The sequence below is a fragment of the Zonotrichia albicollis genome, chromosome 8 (genome assembly GCF_047830755.1).
Source record: "Zonotrichia albicollis isolate bZonAlb1 chromosome 8, bZonAlb1.hap1, whole genome shotgun sequence".
Lineage (NCBI taxonomy): Eukaryota > Metazoa > Chordata > Aves > Passeriformes > Passerellidae > Zonotrichia > Zonotrichia albicollis.
The window spans coordinates 19137171-19159003 of NC_133826.1; the positions used below are offsets into that span (position 1 = coordinate 19137171).

General features: G+C 39.6%; 2 protein-coding genes across 2 annotated transcripts; one reads left to right on the forward strand and one right to left on the reverse strand.

Annotated features, from left to right (window-relative positions):
• Positions 1 to 337: 337 nt before the first annotated feature.
• DBT (dihydrolipoamide branched chain transacylase E2) lies at positions 338 to 11381 on the reverse strand. The gene is made up of 11 exons (XM_005482040.3): positions 11244 to 11381; positions 7133 to 7256; positions 6888 to 6963; positions 5812 to 5993; positions 5347 to 5474; positions 4753 to 4996; positions 3823 to 3989; positions 3279 to 3356; positions 2050 to 2241; positions 1831 to 1902; positions 338 to 977 (listed from the first exon to the last, which is right to left on the reverse strand). Exons 1-11 carry the CDS (start codon positions 11292 to 11294, stop codon positions 810 to 812), a joined length of 1482 nt encoding a protein of 493 aa, XP_005482097.1. The 5' UTR covers positions 11295 to 11381; the 3' UTR covers positions 338 to 809.
• A 757-nt stretch (positions 11382 to 12138) lies between these two features.
• RTCA (RNA 3'-terminal phosphate cyclase) lies at positions 12139 to 19449 on the forward strand. The gene is made up of 11 exons (XM_005482039.4): positions 12139 to 12389; positions 12496 to 12596; positions 13471 to 13614; positions 14376 to 14499; positions 14975 to 15033; positions 15550 to 15691; positions 16800 to 16924; positions 17058 to 17116; positions 17682 to 17776; positions 18881 to 18985; positions 19333 to 19449. The coding sequence occupies exons 1-11, from the start codon at positions 12345 to 12347 to the stop codon at positions 19435 to 19437; spliced, it is 1104 nt and encodes a 367-aa protein (XP_005482096.1). The 5' UTR covers positions 12139 to 12344; the 3' UTR covers positions 19438 to 19449.
• Positions 19450 to 21833: the final 2384 nt, after the last annotated feature.

A 21833-nucleotide genomic window follows, 5' to 3' on the forward strand; every position in this document is an offset into this window, starting at 1 on the left:
GCTTACCTAATGAGAGAATAATAAAACAAGATCCTTCTTTTTTTATTTTGTTTTCTCTTTCTCATTTCATTTTAACAGACAGATGCTTTCTATAAGAATCAAAAATAACTGGAAAGCAATAAGGGCTGAAACTACTTTCAGCCTTTAAAAATATAGGATATTTTAGAGTATTAAGGCCTTGATAGTTATAAATCAGTGTTGTCAGTAAGCAATTGAATAAATATGGCCTCTTCATTTACAGTTTGATAAAGAGTACCTGTGCAAGTAATTGCCAGAAAAATTAGTAAAAGATTTAAGAGGTTAACTCAATTAAACAACAAAAAGCTCTCTGGACATCTTACAGCAGAAGCATTAAAGGCATTTTATTTGTATATGATTTTTGCATAATCCCTTTTAGGAATTCAGATATTATTTGTTAAAATAAATTTATGTGTCCAAAATAGAAGAACTATGAGTACTCCCCTCCAAAATTTCCCTTCAGATTATAAATACTGCAGGTGTAGAGCAGTGGCACTCAGTCACACCAGCCTGACAATCATTATTATAAAAGGCAAAATAAAGACATTCCACCACCATGTTCAGAAATTGTCACCTACTCAGTTTGACAGTCTGCTGTAGATGAAATTACAGCAATACAAAATGAAAGAAGCAACAACTAATTGAGACTGATATCAGCTGTTGAGAACTTTCAACCACATAACATTTTTATATAACGCACGTAGCAAAGGGCACATGTTAGCAGAGACAGCCTGTGTAACTATTCAGTCTAATCCACAGAGTCTAAAGGCATATTTTAGCCATGGTTTCCTTTATTTAAGGTCCAGCAGCATTGAAGTAGGGTTCTCCAAGTAAGATTTCCACAAGTTAGAAAACCGGGCCATGGTAGCTCCATCAATGATGCGGTGATCAGCTGACCAACTCACATTCATTATTTGTGCTTTAACTACTTCACCTTTGCTATTAAACCGAGGAAGAACCTAAAAATCAGAGGAAGGACAAAACCAGAATTATTAAATTAAATACTTTCATTAGCAAATCTGCTTTTCCTTGGTTTCGCTAATTTGTTGCCCTAAATTACAACATTTTGCTGAATTAGACAGACAGCCTTAGCACCATGCTAAAAACCAAGACCTTTCCATCACTCTTTGTGCTGTGGATTAGAATATAGTGCAAGCCTGCATAATAAACAGTCATAGCCTTTTTCCACCATCATGGAAATACTGAGGTAGCAAAAGCTTTTCCTGACTCCAAAGTTTCTTCCTGAATAGCTTATTGCACTGTTAGTTCTTAAAGTGGCAGTTTCCTTAAAGCACCTCTAAAAAAATGCTCAGAGGAAGAACATAGAAGTAATTTCAGTTAATACTAATTTCATTTCCAGCACTAAACTCCAATGTCTGTATTAAGGAATTAAAGCCTGAGATTCAGAAAATATAAAACTGCCTTCACATCCAAAATTATGGATTCAGCTACCTGGCTTATGAAATTGAACTTCATTTTCAGAATACTTCTCAAATTTTCCCTGGGCTGATAGCAAAACTGCTATTGCCAGGTTGCAAAACTTGCAAAACTGTATTTATATTGTTTCTTGCTAATCCGAAGGCTAAACAAAGATGTAAGAGAAATACGAGAGGATTCTGGAAAATAAATATGAATCTTTGGTGTAAGAGACTTCTAATTAAACATTTGGTGTGTGCATAGTCATTTAAAAACACCACAAACTTTTCAGTCAAGAGCTATGTGTTTTCTCTGCAACAAAGACAGGCTCCATGTTCCATTTTCATTAAGATGACTTTATCTAACACTCTCACCATTGAGACAAAGTGAATATACCTGTATCTTTCCAAGTGCTCCAATTGCTACTTCAGGAGGTAGTATCACTGGTTTGGCATAAGTGCCACCAATCTAGAAAAGAAAAAGATGGGGGTATTATTTAACAGCTTTTTTTAAGCAGATTGCCTCTTGAATTAATTGCTACAGATTTTGTTCTTAGCATATTTAACTTCAGTAAAGCTGCATTTCAGAAGCAGCTCTCATTTTCCCCATACTTACTGTGCCAATATTTGAAAGGGTGAATGTTCCCCCAGTGAGGTCACTTGTTCCCAGCTGGCCTGCAGAGCCCAAGGACTGGAGGCGATTTAATTCCACAGCAATGTCAAACACACTGCAGACCTGAACATTTTTCACGTTTGGGACAATTAAACCTTGCTCTGTGTCCATTGCAACTCCAATGTTGTGTGAAGCCTGCAGCAAGTGCCATTAACCAGACATTAATATATAAGCTGTCAACATAAAATGTATTTTAGGTTAAAAAACCACTTCAATCACATTTTCCTTATCTATCCTTTGAACCTGGAAAGTGTTGTAGTTAGGAAGCAACTCCTGCATACAACTTTGAGGGGAGAAAAGGATGTAATTTTGTTTTAATTAGCCTCACATCTGCAAACTGTAAATTGATGTTGACAATTCCAAACTCAGAGAACAAAGTCCTGGAATCAACTTCACACTGAAAACATTGCACTTTAGGATGGTCATATGTGCAACAAAACTTAAATAGCATATTTTAAAGAGAACACTAAAATTGAAAAGAAGAAAAAAAGAAATTTGGTGTGTTCATAGTCATCTAAAAACTTTTCATAAACTTTTCAATCATGAGCTCTGTAGTTTCTCTGCAACAAAGGGAGACTCCATGTTCCATTTCCATTACAGATGACCTTAGCTAACTCTCTTCTCATGTTTTGGAAGGAACATAAGGATGCTGAGAGACATTTATAAAACAGCCCCAAAAAAGTTTGTACTGCAAGGTGCAAGTACACCTTAAGAAAATCACTTAAGAAAATAGATACTTGCTTCCCAGAAGTCTCAATCCAGCAGCTTGTATAAAATATGTAACTTTTATCAAGACTGTACTTTAATATATAAGGGTTGAGTGTTGGAACAGTTGAACTACCATGCACAAAAAAACCCCCAAACTGTTGTATTACATTTAAAATGTTCTTATTTTAAAAGCTTGACCCATATTCAGGTGAAAAATAGGAAATTAATATATTAATATGCATTTTTGGGGCAAGTCTGAATAACAAAATGACTCTTACCTAACAAACTACTGAAATAAGGCCAACAATAAATCAAATTTAGATCTCAGAATCTGAACACACAAATTATTTTCCTGCACAACACCATAATTTTGGTTCTTGTAATTAGCTCAGACATTCTGAAAGGCCCCTGTTAGACATTACTTTTCACTTTCTGCTTACAACATTTATCCATAGTTTACAAACCTTATATGTGACATTTTGACAGTTCTCATCCAGAGAAGCATTAAGAATGGGATACTGCAGCAATCCCAGAGAGGCTGCCTGTTAAATATAACAAAAGAAAACAAAATTGATTTTTATAGTTTATAAGCAGAGAGCTCCATGGAAAAGAAGTAATGGTAGGAGAAAATGTAGATTAATAACAATATGGAATAAGTGTTTTGGTAGCAAAGAACAATGATGCCTTTCACATGAGGTCAAAAAATACTGACAATTTCAAAAAATTCTTTTGTGTGATTCAAACACCTGGTGATGCTTATCTCTATATTAAATTATGCTGAAGGCACTCTATCCTTTGCCATTACTATTTCAAAAAACTTCAATGACACCACATAACTCTAGCTGCAATTCCAACTGTAAATTGATAAGTGGCTCACTATACAAAAAAACCAGTTTTCCTGTGATCTGCCATAACTCAGATGATAGATACATCTACAACAATCATTGAACAGATGTTGGCAAAACCTGTGTATAAGTACTCCATGGAGGGCTCTGCTGCAGGCCTCACCTTTATGAAGAAAGGCATAAAGGAAAGCTTAACTCCACGCATTTCAGCTACAGGCTTCAGCTCTTCTCGCAGCTGAACAAGCTGAGTCAAATCAACCTCATCAGAATAACCAAAGTGGGGGATCTTCAGGGCTGCACTCATAGTCTTTACCATGGCCTTCTGAAAACCTGGAAAATATTCATTGTCTTCTTAAACAAAAAAAATGAGCTTCTGTGAAGTTATGGTGAAATTTCATCTGTTTCCATTAACCAAATTACACAACTTACAAAAACCAAACCAAAGCCAAAGCATAACCAAAGAAGAACAGCATAAAGAGCACTTACTGAGTTAATGAGTTCATGGAACACAATTTTGATGACTGTAATATTTCAGATTATATTACTGCATCTCTCTCCTATGTATGTATAAATTTGAAATCATAATATGATATTCTGGATTATGCTTTCCAGCCTCTCCAAATAAACACTGCTTGAAAGGCAAGCAAAAATTTTTAATCTTCCCCTTTTAATGTGATTTTTTGTTACCTTAGTGTCTTTTATGACACTGCTCTCCAGAACAGGTGTGAATGCCACTCACATAATACTGCAGTATGCTTTTACTAAGCACTGAATCACTTAAATTTACTGCACTTTGCCACTAATTGCATAATGATTCCTAGCATGACAAATCCATGTTTAGAATTCCTACCTGTTTCAACATACACTTGAAGAATGAGCAAGTACAACTTGCAGCCCAACTCCATCCAAACAAAACATGAACAAATATTTAATAAAATAATTTCAGCAGAGATGCTTCTTACAGAGAATGTTTTCCTGAATGCTCACTTGCATAACAACCACATGAAACACACTCCCATCAAAAGGAATCAGCTACTCACAGAGCAACAGGTCTACCATGACCATGGCCCCAAGACTGTATTCCATGATTTACCTGTTACAGGTTCAGTTTTATCTTTTCCTGCAAATGCAATGGGTCTGGAAACAGGCACAGGGATTTTGCGGGCTTTGTCCTTTGGAGCAGCCGGCACAGCCTCTGCTCCCCGCTGAGGTGGGACAATCTCAGCCTTCGGCGATGGAGGCAAAATAGCTCCTGTTTGTTTGGCCAAGTAGTTGAGTATATCTTCTTTAAGGATTCTGTTATCCTTTCCTGTCCCAACAACTTCACTCAATTTAATCTGAAAAGTACATAACAAGCAGTGATACTTTAGTTTTACAGCAACATAAAAATACCTTATATTGTGAGCTATGGTTAAAAATTTTTCCCATTTCTGATCCAACATATTTGCAGTCTTCTGTTCCTTTCTGTGGTTTATTGGGTATTCAACAAAGTTCAAATCATCCAAAAGTCCCACTAGGTATTTGACTGCACAGTTCAAGCACAATCCTCTTCATTTCTACAACAATTTTCACACTGTTAAATGTATTTGAAAACAAGTGTTTCCTCTAGATCAGTACTCTTCTAGTCAGTCAAACTGCCATGTAAAAGCTGGGCAAAATGCAGCAGGACCTTATTCAGCAAACCTACATTGTTCTCCATGGCCAGGCGACGAACTGCAGGGGTTGCTAATGTTTTGTGACCTTTTATCTCTTGGTGAGTGTGCTCTTCATGAGACATAGGAGGTGTTTCAACAACATCTTCTTCTGAGGCAACACCTGCAAACAAAAAGAAAAAATTAATTTTACTACGTTGTAAGCATTTGTTAAATTCCAAACTCAACCATTCTGTGACAGCTGAGGTTTTTACAATTTACTTTGAGTTAATGTGGATGGGAACACAGCTTGCTAAAGGCTGCTGCTTAAGCTAAATATTCAAGAGGAAATGGCTAGGAGATTTTAAACTTTAATAAATATCCCAAATTACTCAAAATTCTTGACTTTATAAAGGGAAAAAATCTTTGAAGATTTTCAGGAGGTAAAAGTAATCTTCTCTGCCACTGTTTTATGACAACAAACATAAAATATTCATGAGAAAAAGAATGGCTTACAATACCTTTTGAAGCATCAATTTCAATGTCCACCAGTGGTTTTCCAACAAAAGCAGTATCATCTATGCTGTAATGGAGTTTTCTGATGATGCCATCGTAACGACTGGTGATAGTAACAGAGGCTTTGTCACTCTGCACCTCACAGATGCTGTCAAACTGAGACACACTGTCACCTTCCTTTACGTACCTGGGAGCAAAGACAGGCTACTGGGAAACACAGGCAGTGTAAAAACCTGTTCTGTGCATTCCTTTGGTAAGTTCAATAACATACATCCTACAACATGGAAGTGCATTCCAGATGAGAAAACAAATTCTACATACTGGATATGTTTGCTACATGCATTTTGTCTGACTGTCACAGAACTCTTTGTTGGGTGAAATGACAAAATGATTATGAATATCATTACACACACAGTACATTTACTTTAGTAAAGCAGAGTTTTCCTGTCAGATTATAAGGCATCTAAAAATAAGAATGAGCCCAGTTTAATCTGAATGCAAGGACATTGTTGGTTCCAACTTGTCAATATACAATCAGTTTCAGAAAGGAAATGGATAGTAGGGAGCACTGTCTTCATGCAAAGAGAGGCATTTGTACAAAGAACGAGGCCTTTCAACACTGCCTTCCTTCACCGTACACTTTGATTTTGTTTAATCCATTTATCACTGGCTTTTTGCAAACAATTTAGAAGTTCAAGTCTTTTACTAAAAGCAATAGAGGAGGGGTACAGGATAAAGTTATGTTAATTCTTTAGATTAACCATTTGTTTCTAAAGCTAAGTCTAAGTAAACACAACAAAAGACAGGCCACCTGAACACAAAAAACATCAATCACTGAAGGAAAAGCCTACATAAAGGTGCATCCCTTTCCTTCCAATTTTTCCACTCACAAATATATGAGACTGAAAACAAACAAAATAAAAAGCTCAGTATGTACAAGGTTCTAAAATGTGCAAAATGAAAACTGAAAAACTTCAGTAATAACCAAAAAAATATTCTCACTTAAGTCATTGATCACACAGCTAAAGCTGCTAAACTATCTGCCGATTTCTTAGTGTATTTTCAGGAAAGCAGAGCTTACCATTCTTTTACAGTCACCTCTGTAATTCCTTCTCCAATGTCAGAAAGCTTAAACTGGACAATTTGGCCACATGAAACTTGAAACAGAGAAGAAAATACAGCATGTTTAATATTAAATACAAGCTACCAGACAGAAAAATCTGAATGCATCAGAAATAATCCACATACCAGCCATATGCAAACCTCTAACATAACACTCATAAAATAGCAAAATAAAAGAAATTACTTTATTATGAAAAAGATTACCAGCAGATGTTCTGAATAACCGCTGTTGATGACTAAACTTGAAGGCAGATTTGTCAAACACGCACACATATTTTGATTTTATAAAGCGAATGCTGCTGCACGATCTAACGCGATGAATGCAAACCTGGGGAGAAAATCTCAAGGGTTAATACAGTGGAGGTAGAGCCCATTTAATATTCCCCATCTAACAGTCAGACTAAAATAGTTTCATTCTAGTCTATGGAAGAGAAGTTCTTATGGAACACAATTACACTGAATACATTCTTAAACATACAATAAGCTTTACATTAGCAAAAGCTTCGCCAGGTTTTAGCTTCTTTCACTAACACAACACACGGGGAGATCAAACCACAGTGACATAACCAATTAACAAAAATCATAACAGCATTTGGTGAGTGATTCATTGCCATTGTTTCTCTCAGGAATTAGCTTAATCAGGACAGGCACACAAAAAGCACACACACTATCAACCACAGCAGACAGCTGAAATACTCCTATCCAGGATGAATGCTGGAAGGTTTCCCTAGACTGCACAGAAAACCAGCATATTTGTCCCATCAGAGGTTAATCAGAAGTACTAATCAGAAAGGAAATTCACACCACAGGGCCCAGAGAGTTGCCCTTTCATTTTTGTTCCTATATAGGAGGCAATCATCTTCAAGTAAACATCATCTTAAATCAGCTTCAAGGATATTTTGTAAGAACTGGCCATGAGATGGTTTTCTTTTATGGTTATAATTATAACCAGAAATCAACTTTAAAGAATTTTCTGAAAGATTCTTCAGACAAAACTTTATGTTTTAAAGTCTCTTCTAATCAGTCATGATTGTGATCAAGCAAAGTTGGTAGTGCTTGCATTGACATAAACAGGTATTTTATTAAGCTCAACACAAGTTAGTTCAGACACATTCTCATCCAGTAAAATTTATTAAATTTCATGTAATTTTGGTGTTATGTGGTCTTAAGAGCTCTGCATAATTTATAAAAATAACAATTTCTCTGTAGATTCTATCTCTAACTAATTTAGAGATATGAAAAAAATTCAGGTGCTACAATGTACCTCAAGTAGCTCAAAACTGTAAAATTTTAAATTATCTTCTTAGAGGAGCCAGAAAACAACATACCTGCATGGGAAAATTCATTTTAACTCCTTGTTTAAAAAATCCTTTCAGTAATGACAGAGCATATGAAACTTCTTGTTTCCCTCCCCACACCCCAAACTGTTTAACTATTTGCTATCAGTTTTCAGTGTTTAAAAAGTACATTATTCAGCAGGCCATACAATTCTGAACTGACAATGTACTCATTTTCTGCATTATTTAACCCAGCGCTGCAAGTCATATTTAATATTCTCTTTCTTTAAAGAACAAACATTTATACAACACAGTCTATCATGATGGACACAACAAAGTTCTGTCATTTGTGTTACCTTTCAGTTGCCTGCCACTAAGATGGTATCTACTGATCTAGAATGAGTATTTTTCTAATTCCTATAACAAGCAAATAGAAAATCTTTTCATTAGTCCTCCAAACAATTTTCCATATTCAACAATCAGGTAACACGGCAATTTCAAGCTATGAAAAATCATACTCTAGGAATACATTTTAAATTCATACTAAATTACAAAACTGGTATACAATGTACATCTTCACAATCCTCTTTTTCTGCTGTCTTTAATTCTCACTTGAAAATTACATGTTTACATAAAAAGGTTACCAAAAATATTGTTCAACTAGATATTTTTGTCACAAACTTGCAAAAACTCTCTTTTCTCTTTACATGACCCTAAATGAAAAACATTCAGTATTTACCTGTGAAGATGATCACAAGGAGCACATCAAATCTCTGAACTATTTCTAAATGTGAAGTTTCACAATGATTCCCATGTGATTTTTAACCTCTGGTTACCAATGCAGGTAGAGAATTAGTAATGTCACTCCCAAAAAAGAGACTGGTGTTGTTATTGATGAGTCACCATGCTGTTTCATATTATATCTGTAGGAAAAATTCAAAACTACTGCATTTTTAAAACTGAAATCTGTCTGCTTTTCACATGCTTTTCAGTTTTGCACATTCTCTACCAAAAAATTGCTGTGCTAGTATGTTAAAGTAATAACACAGGACACAATCTCTTCATAGAGCAGTGTTCCTTACAAATAAGGAAAAAATGAAAATCCAAAAAACAAAGAGACTGTGCTTACAATTTCAGCATTTAATCACCATAATACTGGTGTAATGCCAAGCAAGGAAATAAAAATGGCACATAAAAGACAAAATTAGCTCTAATATCCATAGCATACCATCTATACAGCTTGATGTCTGGAAAAAATCTATCCGTTAACCCCAAAGATAACTGCTAGTACTAAGCTTGTTAACGTGGCTCCTATTACACTGAACAGCAACCTAAAGCAACACTGCCACAGCACGGTAACACCTTCCCTGTGCAAGCCTGGGATGTGCAGTGACTCTGGCAAAAAGGAGCTGAGGGCCCCTGAGTCCTCACTGGGACTGAGGCAGCCAAGGGGGCAGCTGAGGGCACTCACGGGAGCTGCTTTGCCTCTCAGGCTCAGCTTTGCTTGTTTCCTTAAAAACAAGCCAACTCCAGCTGTCTAAGTTACCACTGATCCTGAAAATGTATGCTGGCCTCAGACCAAAACAGTTTTAAGCAGCCTGCAGAGAACTGATTACCTGATGGAGTAACACTAAATTTCCAAGTCAAATTGAACAGTACACGCTCACAGGCAATGACTTTGCATTAAAGGATATTGTCCTGCTGAACTTTCTTGACTTCTGTCCCACTGAGTCATTTTAGAACATTTCCTCACATTGGATGTGTTTTGCATACATATTCTCCATTTCCAAGTATATAGTTACCTATATACTAAAGCAACATCCCTGGTAATGTGTTTTAATCAGATATCATCCCTCATCCAAATACCTGGCACATGTCCCAGTGTCCAGGTAATTGCCATTTCCCTACCACTCCACACAAAGGCTCCCTGGCTCAGATTCAAAATGTGCTTGCAGGAAACACACACTATAAACCAGCCAGTTCTATAGTTCAGCATGCACACAGATAAGATGAGTGTTTTCATCTTATCAGAAGAAAGATAAGATTAAGAGTAGAAGGTTAGAAATACCACTTAAAAGAAAGTGCGATTTTTAATGCTCTTAATTAGTAAAATTATTTATAGATAAGTTATAAGTTTCTAGCTGAAAACCAAATTACAAAAGTATCACTTAAAAATTCCTCATCATAATACTTTAACATTACAAAATGAATTATTAAGAGAAAAAACATACTAGAAACTGGAATGGATCCTAATTTTGTTTCTAAATTTCAAAAATTTCTCTGACATCCCACAAAATAGGGATGACATAATCAGAAACCAACGCTCTTCACAATAGCAAGACTGATACAAGAAGACAAAAGAAAGCATGAACTAAGTCTACGTTCACTACGTTCACATGCTAACTCACTACGTAGTTAGCATGAACTAAGTACGTCAAAAAGGCAACCAAGTAGATTCACTCCTTGTGGTAAGGTATCCCAACTACTTTTCAACTATCAAAGCTCCTGTGATTCAAAGAAACACGTTTCCCTTTTTTGTTCGTGTATCCACACCGTCTCCGTGCAGATACGGTATGCAAAGGGAGCTGATGCGCGGGCGGAGAAGCGGTGGTGGCAGAGCAAGGCATAGGCAAAGCAATAATGGGATGACTTAGAAGTAACAGAAGAGGAGGATGTCACTGTCTTATTACAGAAAGGCACACGTTTCTTTCCCAGGGAGCATGGGCAAGGGCAGCGCGGGGGCAGAGGGTGCCAGCTCTGGGGGTCCCCGTGCAGCGCGGGGGGCGGCCCCAGGCACTGCCGGGGTCCCGTCACCTGCGCGGAGCAGCGGGAGCGCACAGCGGGGAGGGAGCTGAGGCGCTGCCCGGCCCCGGACGCCACCGAGGCAGCAGCTCCGCGAGCGCGCCGTGTTTGCAGAGGCGCGGTGCGCGCCGTGCGCCCGCCGGACGGCAGGAACGGGGCTCGGGGATGCCGCGAGTTATCTCTCCCCCTCGGCCGGCCGGGAGCGCCGCAGCCCGCGGGGTCCCCGCTCCCCTTACCAGGCGCCCCGCGGCTCGGCAGCTGCTCCTCAGCGCGGTCACGGCCGCCATCTTACCCCGGGCGGAACGGCCCCGCACACACCCCCGGCACAGCCAACCGGCGACGGCCGCGCCTCGACAGCCAACCAGCGGCGGTGGGGCCCGGCCCGCACACGCCCACGGGAGGGACCGCGAGAGGGTTCGCGTGCGGGCCAGAGCCCCGGGTGGCCGTGCACGGCGTGCGGCTTCCCCGGGCCGCGGTAGAGGAAACAGCAGCGCGAAAAGCTTGGCCATTCCCTGTACACGTGTAATAAAGTCCCGAGTGAGCCTGCCAGAACAACACGCCCGTGTCAGTGGTTCTGCGTGCAGGGTGATTGTAACCAGGTGGGGATCGACCTCTTCTCCCAGGTGACGAGCGACAGGGCATAGTCTTAAAATGCGCCAGGGGAGGTTTACGTTGAACATTAGGAAAAATCTCTTCACAGAAAGGGTGATTAGACATTGGCACGGGCTGCCCAGGAAGGAGGTGGAGATACCAACCCCCGAAGAGTTTAAGGAAAAGACTGGACGTGGAACTTAGTGCCACGATCTGATTGACATGGTGGTATTCGTTTATAGGCTGGACTTGATAATCTCAGAGGTCTTTTACAACCTAATTCATTCTGTGATTCTGAGGAAAAGTAGCGTGTAACGAGGAGAGCAACAGTCCGGCTGCTCTCCTCCGGCGGCAGCGCTGTACCCATGGCTCTTATCTCCCAGGAGCCGCGATTGTCACCGCTCCGGCCCTCAGGACAAGGGAGAGGCATTGCCTCCAGCGGGACGCGGTCAGTACCGCGGGGACAATGGAGCTAGTCCCAGCCCCCGCCGGAGCGCCGGGCCCTCCGGCTGCTCCTCCCCGCGGCGGAGCCGCCCCGACCAACCCGCGGCGGGCGGGCAGGGAGGCGCCTCCGCTCTGCGCCTGCCCGGCACCGCCGCCCGCCCCGGTACTGCAGCATCCCGGGCGCGCCGCCGCCGTCAAACACTCTTAGCCTGGGGCTGCTTCGCCGAGGGCTCGCCGTGTTTAGGGCCCCGCCGGGATCCCATCGGCGCGGCCTCTGCGAGGGACACCGCTCCTCGCCAGCCATGGACGGGGACAGGGTGGAGATAGACGGCGGGATCATGGAGGGGGTGAGCGCCAGCGGGCCGCGGCTTACCTGGCCCCGGGCAGCGGTACGGGCCGGCCGGGTGTGCGGGAAGCGCCGTAGCGCCTGACGAGCGCCATTTCTCCGTGCAGGGCGGGCAGATCCTGCGGGTGTCCACGGCGCTGAGCTGCCTGCTGGGGCTGCCGCTGCGGGTGCGCCGGATCCGCGCCGGGCGCAGCCAGCCCGGCCTCAGGTGAGACCCTCTCCGGGCGGTCCCGGGGCGCTCAGCCGGTCACTTACGGCGTGTGGGGCCCTCCCGGGCTGGGGCGCGGCCACGCAAGGCCTCGGCTGCTCTCGTCTGAAACGTTTGCGTTTCCATTGCTTTAAAATAACCTTTTTGCTAGAAAATCCTGTCTGTGGCTCTCAAGGAGTGAGGGGGAACGCTGCGGCATGAAGCGCGCTCGGTTCTCTTGCCGGTGCCCTCAGCTCGGCCTCGCCCGGGCCGCAGGCGGGGCAGGTGAGGGCGCGGCCCGGGGAAATGGTTCCACAGGTGCTGAGCGGACCACGCTTTGAAACGGGGAACACACTGATGTAATGCTGAGCAAAACATAGCTCACCGAGCGTACAGTGCTAAGAACAGATAGGGCATATCCTAGTGCTGATACAGTTAGCATATTTCCAGTGTTAAAAACAGTTGGTGTATTTCCTATTTAGATTACGCAAACAAATGGAAACAAGCACAAGGCAAGTACATAGCAAGCCTGTTAACTGTCTTGTAGCCCTGCAGCTGGTTCTGGCTCAGCCAGTATTGCCATCATTATCCCACTGCGTTTCTGTCCAAGCATTTATCACATTAGGACAAGTGGCTGCTCTTGCATCTCATCTGTGTGTCTTGGGCCCATGCTAGTGGAAAAGATCCAGAATCCTGCATATCCCAGTATGGCCTGAATGCCACTCTTTTGCTCCTGAGAACTCAGAAGTACTGCAGCAACCAGAGTGAATTTCTGATCCTTGTCTGATCCAAAATTTGCAGTTGTAGTTTTTTAGTGTGTTTAGTGGTTGTTTTAACGTAACATAAGCACGTGGTCTACTTGTATGTGTCTTTAACTGTGCATTGTCTCTCTAAGACCTCAGCATCTGTCAGGATTGGAGATGATTCGAGATTTGTGTGATGGGAAGCTGAATGGTGGAGAAATTGGCTCAACAGAAATAACCTTCACTCCTGGGAAGATCAAAGGTGGAACCCACATAGCAGATACAAAAACAGCAGGGTATGTCTTTGTACACTAGCTTCTGATAACTTTAAAATTGTCACAATACATGGGGTGGGGGAAAAAAGAACATTTATGCTTTGGTAATGACCCCAGGATATGTGCTGCCTGAGCCAGATTTATGTGAGCAAAGAACCTGTAGTATAGGTAGGATATGCAGGAAGTACATGTGAAGTTTAAAAGTATGATTGATATAAAAGCTGAATGCTTGGTTCATGTCATGGAAAAAGCAGCTTTAAAACTTCAGGTGTAATTTCCTCACGTTAGTGTGCTACATACCAGACCAAATGCATTAAATTAAATGAGTATCTCACATCCATGAGGTCTGAAATAATCACCATATAATAAGGTAAATTTTGACATTTTACTTATGAGCATAAGTAGCACAGTATGTCATATTGCTCTTTTGGAAATGGGACATATTCCATCCATGTATTACAATGTTAGTGCTGCCTAAGCCTTTTCTGCTACCTAAACCCAGTTTTATGATCACATCACTATACTAAGGAAAATATGTAACTTTATTTCAAATAGAACTACTAAAGATGCAATTGATGTGAAATGAAAACTTTCATATTTAGGCTTGGTAAGGACATGAAGTTTTAAAGTAGTATCTTTTAAGACTGATAAGTTTATAGATAATTTTAAAAATAAAATGCAAAAGTAAATGTTCTAGTAAAATGTTCCTTGATGTATAATGATTCTCTGGAATTGTGTGGGTTATGAGGTGTAACATTTGAGTATGTTATAATTGCTTTCAGGAGTGTGTGCCTACTGATGCAGGTAGCAATGCCCTGTGTGCTGTTTGCTGCTTCCCCATCAGAGCTGCATTTAAAAGGTGGGACTAATGCGGAGATGGCTCCTCAGATAGACTACACAGTCATGGTAGGGAGAAATTCCTTTGCCTTGGTGCATCTTCCCTGAGTGTGTGTGCAATGTCACTGCTGTTCCTCTGTTGCTCTTACTGCAAGTCTATTTGTGATTATGGAATTAGGCATGGAACATAGCACTGGTAGTGTACTGGCTGTAGAGAGCAACCAGTGTTTCATGGAATTTCCTGAAATGGCAAATAGTCTCTTTGGTTTCAATTATTACAGAAAATTTCACTCAAAATGTATTCTTTTTTCTAGAAGTGCTGTGAATTACTCTTCTTTTTTTCCATAAGAAAATCCTTTTACACAAAGTGACATTGAGAATGAAGTATGAGGAATGTCAAATAAGCTATATGGATGAGACTAGCTTTTTTTTTGATAATGCAACTGAAATTTTTGTGTTGATTTTTTTTTTCTTTTAAGATTGTATAACATAGTGGGAAATTATCAATGCAAAATAAATTCACTCTTATATGTTTCTTTTTCAGGTTTTCAAGCCAATAGTCGAAAAGTTCAATTTCACATTTAATTGTGACATAAAGAGGAGGTGAGTTGTGGAGCAGTGCAGCAGAGCTGGGCCTTACTGAACCCATGTGTGAGCAGAGGCACACAAGGGGCCCTCAATCAAACTGAGGGGTGAATTTATAATACATGAACTAATCTGCATTAGCTGCCCCTGTGTGTACTGTCACCACATGATGAATGGGATAGGGTTCTTGGCTGTCTTTTCTTTTCATTGCTGAGTCTACAGCTGCTGTGTAATGTTGCCTGTTGGCTCCCCTGAGGGGAACACATGCTGAGCAGGCAGTGCATTACTGAGCTTTTTCCAAGGAGCAGTTCGGTTGGTGTTAGGAAGTTAATAAGGTGTGCATTACAGAGGATTACTGTTAGAGAGCCTAAGTCCATTATAAGGGTTTCTAAGGCACACATCAAGAAAATTAGTATGTACAGTAACAGGGAACATAAAAATGTATAGTGAAATATATGAAGAGCCTCCTGGCCCTTTTCTTGGTTTCCTTGTGATCATTGCATTTAATTATGTCCAATTACTGTTTCTAAACAGGGGCTACTATCCTCAAGGAGGTGGTGAAGTTGTAGTCCAGATGTCTCCAGTCAAAGAGCTGAGCCCAATAAACTTAACAGAACGTGGCACAGTGACAAAGATTTATGGAAGGGCATTTGTTGCTGGAGCACTGCCTATCAAAGTAAGTGCTTATCATGGCATCTAACTTTATATAGGTATATAAAATTGCATGCAATCTGCTCAACATTCCTCTGCTCTCCTGCCTTTTGCAGTCTTACACAAGCTAAGCAACCTTATTAAATGGTTTCAATTATTCAGGCTGCAGAATGTTATATTGGACATACCTAAAATTCATTCATTGCTCAGCAGTGTAAAGCTAAAACAGGAAATGAGAGCAGTATCCTCATCCTTCATAGGACTATTCAAAAGTCTTTGGCATATATTGAGGGATGTCTTATGATTTATGTATTCTTCATATTCATGTGCGTTATTTTAAATCTGAAATTAGGGCCCTTGTTCATAAATTATGAGCACTGTAATAGGTGGAGGCCAGTCTACAACAAGTTTTTCAACCATTGCTAAGGGTATTAGAACAAGTTAAGGGTAGGTTTAGCCAAAAATAAAAAGAGATAAATTTGCTCCTTGGTATTTCCTCTTTTCTATTCTTCCTGTCCTGAGTGCTGGGATCTCCTTGAGGTTCCATCTCACACACAGGCTAGGAATTAATAGAGGAAGGAAGAGAAGCTGAGTTACTTTTTGAAAAGCTATGGACTGCTGGTTTTGGTCTTAAAATCTCCAAACCTGTGAATACAGCTGTGATTAGATCACAGGAATGGGAAAAGCTCCGTATGTCCCCATTTGCTTGCAATGTAAAATTGTTATTTTGTGTATTCTCTCATACAGAGTATGTTCTGTATGTAATAATTGTGGGGTGCGGTTTTTGCACTTGGTTTTGGGGTGAGTTATTTTTAGAATTGAAAGTTTTGCGAGAAGACTAAAATACATGTTTTTTCTCTATGAATGAAGAAAAGTTCATTAATTTCTATTGATATTGATTTCTACGTACATTTCTATAACTGTCATTTTTATAGGATCTAATATGGTAGAAAAACTTTCAGAAAAAAATCATGTTCAGATCCTGCTTATAGGGGTGTATAACAATCCTTTGTTTTTCTAGTTAATAAAGTAGCTCCTTTATTCAGGGATTAACTGTAATAGTTGAATTTATGAGGAAAAAGCATTGCTATATTACATAATTTAATTACTGAATTTATATCTTGTCTTGTTAGCTGGCAAAAGACATGTCAGCAGCAGCAGTGAGGTGCCTCAGAAGAGAAATCAGAGACCTCTACATTAACATTCAGCCTGTCAGAGAACCTGATGATCAAGCTGTTGGGACTGGAAGTGGAATAATGTAAGATGAGTCCAAGCTTTCTATTGTTATCTCTAATCTTGTTGGTTAATTAGCTAGGACCTGATTACATATCTGATAAATAAACTGTAATATGAGTGATTTTGATTTTAATTATTTTTGATTTTGTGCTTAGTATTGTTGCAGAGACCTCAACAGGTTGTTTGTTAGCTGGGTCATCACTTGGCAAGAGAGGTAAGAATTCCATGAATTCGTTAAGAATTAACTTAATATACCAATAACAAATAGGAATCTGAAGTATCACCTGTTTAAAAATCTGATGCTCTGAATGTTTCATTATTAAATATATGCTATTAGAAATAAAGGACAACAGAAATGTGCAGATTTAAAACACAGTAAATGGAAATTTACAAAAATTACAGAACTGTTAAATTTACCTTGTATCAAAATGGAGAATCACTGGAAATATTTCTGAACTTTAGGAGCATAGACTTTGTTTTAAAATTTGAAGTTTTTGCTCAAGAGTGAATCTATATTAAAATGAATGGAAGTGATCTTGGTTTTAAATTATTTGAATCAAATGTTTTTCTGACTAAATGAAACTACTTTCTTTCCAGTGCTTAGGAAGTATAAACTATATATTAGCATAAGATGGGAAGGATTTTGTTTTTAGCAGAAATTTGAGGCAAGAGCAATAGTTTTAAAGAAAAAAGATCTAAAAACTTGACAATTTATTGGGTTGTTTTTCTTTTTTTGTACTTTTAAATAGTGATTTTCAGCTTTCTGATTGCTCTCTTAGGAAAGAATGCTGACAAAGTTGGCATTGAAGCAGCAGAGATGCTGCTTCAGAATCTTAAACATGGTGGAACTGTGGATGATTCTCTGCAAGACCAAGTAAGGTTCCTACATGTGTTTACATGAGGCTGAAGTAGCAAGAACATGCATGCACTATTTGAAAACAATATAGATCTGAATAGGGAAGGAACAAAATATTAGTTAGTACTCTCAGAGATGTGTAGTCACAAGATCACTAGGATTAGCAAATTACATACAGTTTGTAGGAACCAAAAATGCTTTTAGCATTGTACCAACACCCTCAAATTTTGCCCTTCTGTGACCCTCAGTAAGTATGGAAGACAGAGGCAGGAACTTGCTTCTGTTTGGCATTTCATGCAGTGCAGTGATAATAGCTCCCTCCTTACATACACAGAATGATACTCAGGGAAGGTACTAGGGAATATCTAGAACATGCTCCCAATTATCTTACTCCCCTAATTTCATTTGAGAATGAAGGCCCTCCACTGCCTTATCTTAGCCTGATAAGAATCTTGGGCTGGTTTAGCTAGGATGATGCTAGCTCTTAGCTGTAAACACCTGGGCACACATGAATATTATGTAGTATAATAAATGTTTGGGTCTTGGACTCAGCCTACTTTTTTCAAAGCATGCAAGTACTGTTGATGGGAACAAGCCACAGCCAGAGTCACTGTGTATGGGAACTGCACAGAGTTAATCACACCTGGCAGTATTCTTGTCATGGTGATGGTTTTAAGTCAAATCAAAGTGGTTTGGGTGTCTCTCTGGTGAATATGTGATCAGGAAGTGTTAGAATTGAAGGTACCTCTTCCTGAGATTCTCTCCATATAAGTAAACTACTAATCTGGAGTTTGATGTGGCTTGGGGAAATTTTGGGGCAATACAGTGGGGGAGAGCAAAGTTAATTGTAATAACAGGGATTCAGGGCCAGGAATTCAGTAATAGGAATTCAGGGGCTACTGTGGAAAAATACCCCTTCTGTAATAGGTATTACAGTAGCAATCTCCAAACTTCTGGAGCCATGGATCACTCTTCAAACTCAGCTTCATGAACTTTTATCAAACTTAGAAGAGAAAATTTTTATATTTACAGAAATTTTGCTTGTTTTAGTTGGGGTTTTTTAATCAATAAATTCCTTGAATCTGAAGAATGCCTTAATAATTACCTTTCCCTCCATTCCAGCTGATCATTTTTATGGCATTAGCAAAAGGAGTGTCTAAAGTGAAAAGTGGACCAATTACACTGCATACTCAAACAGCTATACACTTTGCAGAGCAGCTAACAAAGGTGAGTCCAAACATTAAGGAAGTTTTACCTTTCATTTTCTTCCAGTAGCTTGGCAGTGTACAGTTCATCAGGCAGTGTGAGCTGAACTTGATCGTGGAGAAGCATTGATAAAACAATTGCTATAGTATTTACCTGGGAGTTTTCCTGTACAAAGTGAGCCTACTCTAGAGTTAAAGGCTTTTAGAATGGTTAGATACTTTTACCACATTTATATAAATGTTTTAAGAATTGAATCTATCAAAGCTGTAATATACATAAACACGTGGCAATACAATTATTTGACATCAGATACTCAATACTGTGTATGTGATAACTTAATCAGTGATGCATTTCTAATCCTCTTCTAGGCCAAATTTACTGTGACAAAGTCAGAAGAGGAAGACCCTGGTAATGATACCTACATCATTGAGTGCCAAGGAATGGGGATGATAAACTCAAACTTAAAATGCTAAAAAAAAAAGAAAGGCAGCAAGCTGCCAAAAGCAACATTCAACATACCTCAGTGATGTATTGCACTACACTTCATTGGATGTATGATCTGCCTGAAGAGGAGGAGCCTTCTGTCACATCTGAGTGATTTAACTTGAAGGTTGATGTCAAGTTTTTCCTTGGTATTATGAAAATCTGTCATGTGAAAATGAAAACTTTACTTTGTTTTTTTTACTATTAGCAGCAAAATGAGTAGCAACAGGACAACAAATAGCATATACTGTATATATGCAAGAGCTTCAACTGGAGGCTTTGAACTTTACCTAAGAAGAAAATAACTATAGAAAATAACTATTTTAGTTCAGTATTTCTTTCACTTTTAAAAACTGCAAGTTCTGTTCTCTGGAAACCTTTATGTTATGAGGTACATGGAATTAAATGCACCATCAAATCTGTATTGCTGTTCTTCCTTAGCCATTTGCTAAATAATAAAGCAGTAGCACCCTATAACAGGCTGATATTTATATTTGCTGGTATCTGAGCAGGTTGTGCTTGGGAAAGGTGGATACAAAATAAATTTTCAGAAGCATAGTTTCTTTTTCTCCCTGTGGAAAGAAGACTCAATGCATAAGATACTCTTTTAAATCTTTTTTTCATCTATTTTATGATAGATGCTCAGGCAAGCTAAATCAATATACCACATTACAGCCCAGACACCAAGAATTGACTCCATGATATGATTTTATTTTCTAGCTGCAGTTGCCCTTGTCACTTAGCATAATAACTTGTCGGATCTCAGGATCTCAGTCCTGAGGTGCTGAGCCACCGAGACCACCTTGGGGGGCTCGGGAGTCCTGGAATGTTGCCAGAAGTGTCTGGTGGCTGGACTTTGGTCCTACACAGGAGACGACAAGGATGAGGGCTTCACCGGGTGAATGGTGAAGGGATTAGTTAATTAGAGGGTGAGACACAGGGTTTAGGATTTATGTACAGGGGGGTTTAGAGGAGTAAGATGGAGGAATTGGGGTGTGTCCTGTCCTTCTTCTTCTTCTTCTTCTCCTCCATCTTCTGTGGTGATAGTGGCACCTTTGGATTGGTTATTACTGAGAGTGCACCGAGTAATAAGAATAAATGGTATTGGGGAAAAATGATAAATATTGTACACGTAACAATGGGTATAAAGATACGTGGCTGCCCCGGAGGGCAGACAGTGTGCTCATGGCTGACTGCTGAGCAGATCTCTGTTCGGCTGAAAGAACATCTTTTAGATAAACAATTAATAAACATAAAAACCGAAAGAAGAACTGAAGCCTCTTCTCGTCCTTCGATACGCGGGCTGCCCCAAGGCCACCTCGGGCCTTTCCAGGCCCCTCAAACAGCCGAGATAAACCGGACAATAACTGAGACTACATTTTCACTGAGCTGGTGTTCTTTTTGAAGGGAGTACTTAATTTCTTCTGAGATTAGGGTGCTGTTGAACACACATACAGACACAGTACCCATGTGTGTGGACATGGAACACTGTAAATAACACTGCATACAAATTGTGTAGGCATATGAAATCCAGGTGTGTTATCCCCTATCTGGGCATTAAGTAAAGAAGAGCTTCTACCAGGCTGGTGTTGAGGTGTTGATCATGCTACAAAAACTTTCTCTGAAGTAGAAGGAAGGTGAAATGAGAAATAGGGCACAATTGGTTTTGCATATGAAGACCCCAATCAAGGAGTTGGAATCACTTAACCAAAACTGTATAAATGCACTCTGGAAGCTTGAACTGATTTTCAAGTTTCCCAGCCCATCCTGCAGCCATTAGTTCTAAGATTTTTTTTCCTCAGTTGTGACTCTTGAATCTAACTGCTGAAGATGCAACTTGAGGTATTGTTTGCTGTACTAATTAAGATAATTACTTACTTGATGCATTACTGTACATTTCTAATACCAGGAAAATCCCTTGCTAATATCAAAAAAAGTTCACCAACTATCTACTTAACAATTTCTTTCTTCTTAGGGTTTTCCCTGTAGTGCAAAGGAATGCTTTTAATTTCCAACTAATTATTTTTCTCTAGTACTGGCAGTAGTCTGAAGGGGGCAATAGTCACCTGCTGAAGTAGTTTTGGGACACAGACTCGACATCCTTTGAAGAACACTTGAGTTACTCAGCCATGCTGTTAATGATTATCTGTGTTCCCTTTTTTGAAGAATTCTGAATGTATTAAAAAAAAAAACAAACTTGAAATGCCAAAGAAGTTGCTGTCTTTGCTTAAGAAAACAAGCTCTTAAAACCAAATTTGAATGGATCTTTACCCATTTTCATTATTCAAAAGATTAATATACTTGACTTGGTTTTTGAATGTACAGATTTTGCTATCAATGAAAGTTTTAAAAAATATTTTTTTAAAATCACTAAATAAAACAAAAT